The sequence below is a fragment of the Myotis daubentonii genome, chromosome X, assembly GCF_963259705.1.
Source record: "Myotis daubentonii chromosome X, mMyoDau2.1, whole genome shotgun sequence".
Taxonomy (NCBI): Eukaryota; Metazoa; Chordata; class Mammalia; order Chiroptera; family Vespertilionidae; genus Myotis; species Myotis daubentonii.
Genome location: NC_081861.1, coordinates 2229991 through 2235250, shown reverse-complemented (window position 1 = coordinate 2235250; position 5260 = coordinate 2229991). Strand labels below are relative to the sequence as shown.

Sequence of the window (5260 nt, the reverse complement as noted above, 5' to 3'; positions counted from 1 at the left end):
TTAAGGATTTCTCCCTAACAGATGGCAGTCATTACAAAGTACTGCAGAGCAGAACTCTTCAAAGGCTAAGATGAAAATTTGTGCCACGTAAAAAAGAAAAGAGATTTGACGGAGGAAAGGCAGGGTCAAGCACCTTTTCTTAATCATGCTAGAATTCTCCAACTTGAAAGATGTATTCTCTACTAATTAGTTTTAGAAAGGTGACTTGGTCATAAATTTTACATCATAAAAATCATTGGGCCGAAACCGGTTTGGCTCAGTGGATGGAGCTTCGGCCTGCGGACTGAAAGGTCCCAGGTTCGATTCCGGTCAAGGGCATGTACATGGGTTGCGGGCACATCCCCAGTGGGGGATGTGCAGGAGGCGGCTGGTCGTCTCTCCCAAGGCCACACAGCTGGTGGCACAGGGCTGAGCTAGGCTCCGTGACTTAGTCCCACACGGCCCAGAGGCTCCTAACCACAAGCAGCACCGTTTGCTGAGTGCTCACTGTGGTCAACAACAGCGGAAGGCTCAGGTGCTTTCCTTCATGAACACCTGAAAAAATACTCTAGTCCGGCTGGTGTGGCTCAGTGGTTGAGCATCAACAGAACAGCACCCCTTCAGCTCGTCCGCACACTGGCCCACTGAGGAACCACAGTAGTCCCTGCTCATGACAGGGATTGTCCAGAACTTCCCTGGCCGCTCCACAGAACCCCAGCCTCCTCATCCTGTGGGAGCCCCTGTCCTCGTCTTGAACAGAAACCTCTTGCAGAACCTGTGCTGGACAGGCCCCTGGACCCGCCGTGTTCAGGAGCCCCGGATCCCCAACTCCTATCAAAACGGCAGCCCTAGCCTGGTTCAGGAGCCTCTCTGATACTGGAGCTCTAAGGGAACCCTTTCTCTAATCAACAGGAAACCCATCCTGACCCTGAGCAGGATCACCGGTCCTCACCTTCTACAGGAGGCACCCTGTCCTGCCACCACAGCACAGGAACCTCCGCCTTCCCTGGTGGCAGGACAGAGCCTGCCCCACCCACCCTTATAGAAATGCCTGGCCTGACCCTCTTCATGGGACTCCATCTCTATAGGAATCCTGCCTGGACCTTGGACGGGACAGCTCTGTCCTCACACTGCACTGCAGCCCTCCCGTCCAGGTAGCATTTTAGAACCACTTTGCTCATCTTAAAATCTAGTTCTGAAACCACCTCCCTGACTCTGTCTGCAGAAATTCTCTCTTACCATTGATGTTTCTATCCCTCTCCCTTCCTCTCTGAAATCTTTAAAAATATATTTTAAACAAAGAAATCCCCATCTGTAAACTCCTTGGGAACCCCGATTGAGTTCAGGAGCCTTGCTTGCATTGTTGACAATGACCCCTGACGTCACTCTGCACAACAATCCCTACCTCACACCCTAGCCCACAGAGTCCACCGGAACCTGTGATCCAACTCTCAATGTGAACTTCAATCTTGAACTTACATGGAAAACCTTTCCTGAATCTGTGGGAGGCACCTGCCCTGACCCCCTGCTTTAAGTCCAGACCTCATCCTATATAGGCACCGACAGCCCCACCTGGCACAGGACCTCCTGCCCTGACACTGTGCTGGCTCCATGGCTCTGACCCTCTACAGGAAGCCTTGCCTATAACAGTGCTGGATTCTGCAGAAACCTATCCCTGACTTCCAACAGAAATCCGTAACTTGACCCGTTTCGGGAATCTCTGACCTGATCGTTCATAGGAACCTCTAAACTTGCCCTCTGGAAACACCCTCCTGACCCTGTATAGGAAGCCCTGATGTGACTCTCTCTGGCAGCCTTGGTCTGGAAGCCTTGCCCTCCCCTTGTACAGGAGCCACTGTCTTGACTGTGGCTAGTGGCCACCACATGAAACAGCGTAGCTCTGGGGAGTCTACAGAATCCTGTAGCAGGCACTGCTATAGGCTTTTCAACCCTGTTCCCCTTTCTTCCTGACTCACTCACATTCCCAGCCTCCCTTGCAATGACAGGTGGACATGTGACAGTTCTGATCAATGGCGTGAGCACAGTGACATGCGCAACTTCCAGGCCTGGCCCATAGGAACCTCTCATGGGCCCTCTTATGAGCACAGGCTGGTGTTCTCAGTGGTTAGAGCATGGGCTTGTGCACTGATGGGTCTCAGGTTTGATTCCCAGACAAGGGCATGCACCTGGGTTTAGGTTTGATCCCCAGCCCCAGTTGGAGCATATGCAGGCAGCTGCTGCACTCGCTTTTCTGGCAGGGTTCCATGTTGCTGGGGTATCCATGGAGACCCTTAGCTAGGGTAGAACCCCACAAAGAGGCCATCTTAGAAATGGCCAGAAGCCTTCCCGAGGCTGTGTGGATCAGGTTCCCTGTGTATGTGCAGACCTGGGAACGTACATCCCCAGACAGCATCATTGGGAATGAATACGGTAAGTAGGTGGGGGTGAGCCTAGTTGAGTGGCCCATGGGGCTCCACAAAGTTCTGCTAAAAGCCCATTGGGAAAAGGCTGCTGGTGACTGCAGCTGCCAGAGTGAGCAGTGGGACTCAGACCCAGGAGTCACCCAATGGCCAGCAGCTGCTCTGGCAACCTATGGGAAGGTGGGAAGGTTGGCCACCACGTGGGGCTGTTGGGAATCACCGCATCTTGAAAGCAGGATGGCTTCAGACCTTCTGTTCCCTTCTTTCTTCCTTCCCATACCCACCCACACCCCAAACAGTCTTCGAGGTTAATGCATGCCTCTGCTGTCTGGAGCGGACCCCAGGAGGCTCACCATACGCCAGCTGGGCCTATGGACGCACTGGGCTCCACCCTCCCGCATCTGTGAGCCCCACCTGGGAGTACACCCCTCCCCAGGCCTCAGAAGATTCCTATGCAAGAGGCACCTTCCTCGAGACCATCAGCGCACAGCGACTGAGTCCGGACCTGTTGATGCTGGGGCCTGCAGAGCCTTCCTCCATCCCTGTCCCCAGCAGTGCCTACGGGCCCCCCGACTTTCCTAGGAGCTTCTTTCCTCCAACCAGAAGCCCCCCCAATCCAGCCGTCTCTTCCTCCCCCAACCTCCAAGGTACCCTGCCCCTGTCCACCTGTGGTGAGGCTCCCCCAAAGGGACAGGGAGGTTGAGGAGGGGGATGGGGTCCAAGGCAAAGTTGGGCTGAGCCTGGTCCCTCTTGCCCCCTGTCCACCTCACCAGAGGCCTGGGATTGTGCGCCATGCAGGGTGGTTCTGAGACGTTGTGATAGCCTGTGTACCAGGCACAGCGACAGTCCGGCAGGGCGAAAGTCCGGCAGAGCGAAAGCCGCTCCACAGTGCTACCTGTGCAATGCCGGTGGTCAGACGATGACTAGGCACAACAAGCCCCAGAGGCGCCCGGTAAGAGCCCAGGCCGGCCTCCCCTCACCCAGGTACTCTGTTCTCACTCCGGGCAGGGATCTCTGCCCTCACACTCTATGAGAACCCACATCCCCCCTCCCTGCCCCATCCACTCAGGGACCCAGCTCTGTACAGGAGTGTCTACCCTCAGCCCACCCTCGGGCTGCAAGCAGGCACGCCGTCCACTCCCTGCACTGCACTTTTCATCCTTGGCTACTCACTGGGATCACCGTGGGGCCCTCCCGAGATGGGTTGATTTACTTGGTCTGGGGCGCTGCCTGGGCATCAGGATTGTTTTCGACTCCCCAAGGGAGTCCAATGTCCGCCAACGCTGAGGACCACTGATGAAGCACCCCACGCCATCTGGAAAGCCCCGGGACAGGAGGCCATGTCCTCGCCCCTCAGAGCACCCTCGGTCTATGCCTTGTCCAGGAAGCCCTGCCTGCACCCTGACCCTCACCTCCTGGGTCCTCCACCCACCAGTGCACTGACCCTCATTTTCTTGCTGCCCCCAGAAGGTCAGCAAGCGTGCAGGTGCCCAGTGCACCAACTGCCAGACAACCATCACGGCAGTGTGGCGGCTGAATGCTGGTAGAGACCCCGTGTGCAATGCCTGCGGCCTTTATTACAAGCGACACCAGGTGTGCCCTGCCTCTTGGAGCCTGCCCCCTGCACCCCCATCCCACTAACCTGGCCTTCCTTCTCCTTTTCCTTTCCTGTATTCTTCCTATCTCCCTTTCTCTCTTCTCCCTGTTATTCTACTCCCTCCTCCTTCCCTATCACCCTTCTCTTCTCTACACCTTCATCTCCTCCCTGCCCTGTCTTTTCCCTCCTGCTCCCTTCTCTCTCCTCCATTTCTCCTTTCCTTCCCCCTCCCCTCCAGCCATCAGCTAGTCCTATGGCTAGAGGCTCCCTCAGCTTTTCCATTGCTTAGGGCCTCACAAGCTCATGACTCCTTAGGGCATTATCTGTGCCGCAGCTGGGGCCTGCTCCCCTAGTCCTTGACCCAGTTCCCCACTGTTAAGGAGTGGGGTGGAAAGGGTGTCCCTGGTGGAGACACAGAGGCAAAAGTCTGAGGTTGGGGAACACTCATGGCCTCTCTTTCATCAGGTGAACCGACCACGGACCGTGCAGAAGGGTGGTATAAAGTCTCGAAAACCAAGGCCATCACAGAAAGAAAAGAAGCCAGTGTCGAGCCTGGGAGGCACAGGACCGGCTGATGCTGTGGCTGGTGGCTTCATGGTGGTGGCTGGGGGCAGCGATGGTGGGAATTGTGGGGAAGTGGCCTCGGGCTTGAGATTGGGCCCACCTGATACTGCCCATCTCTACCAAGGCCCGGGCCCCCAGGTGCTGTCTGGGCCTGTCAGCCACCTCATGCCTTCCCCCGGGCCCCTGTTGGGTTCACCCAGAGGCGCCTTCCCCACAGGCCCCGTGCCTCCCACCACCACCAGCACTGTGGAGGCGCCACTCAGCCCATGAGGACACAGAGCATGACTCAGAGCAGGGGTAGGGTCCCTCTCCGCGTGGAGCCAGAAGTTTCTACAACCCAACCTCTGGACCCCCCAACAGCTCTTGGTCTGGACCATCGACGATTTGTAAAATAAATCATCAGAGTTCTGAAGTTGGAGGTGTGAGTCTGAGTGGGACTGAATAAAGAGCCGTGGTAGGTGGGGTGTGCAACAGTGCCTGTGGTTCTCTGGTGATGGCGTGAGGCCGTGTGAGACAGCACGTGTCACCCTTCATGATAGTGGGTTATGATGTGCAAGTATAAGAGTGTACTAGTATGTGAGACCACGTGTGACAGCAACCAGGGTGTATGATATGGCCTGTACATGCACACGTCATGGGCAGAGACTGTGTAGTGGCTGACTGCTCTGTGAGGTGGTGACCATGGGGGTGAGGTTCTGAG

General features: G+C 56.2%; 1 protein-coding gene across 1 annotated transcript; it reads left to right on the top strand.

Moving 5' to 3' along the window:
- Window positions 1–2400: 2400 nt before the first annotated feature.
- On the top strand, window positions 2401–4830 carry LOC132224704 (erythroid transcription factor-like). The gene is made up of 5 exons (XM_059679801.1): window positions 2401–2409; window positions 2836–3070; window positions 3173–3351; window positions 3867–3992; window positions 4462–4830. The coding sequence occupies exons 1-5, from the start codon at window positions 2401–2403 to the stop codon at window positions 4828–4830; spliced, it is 918 nt and encodes a 305-aa protein (XP_059535784.1).
- The last annotated feature ends 430 nt before the right edge of the window (window positions 4831–5260 follow it).

Excerpts from the sequence above, each read along its gene's own strand:
- LOC132224704 (XM_059679801.1), top strand. Across the intron at positions 3,071-3,172 it reads CCTGCCCCTGTCCACCTGTG|AGGCCTGGGATTGTGCGCCA; the intron begins GTGAGGCTCCCC and ends CCACCTCACCAG. Across the intron at positions 3,993-4,461 it reads TTTATTACAAGCGACACCAG|GTGAACCGACCACGGACCGT; the intron begins GTGTGCCCTGCC and ends CTCTTTCATCAG.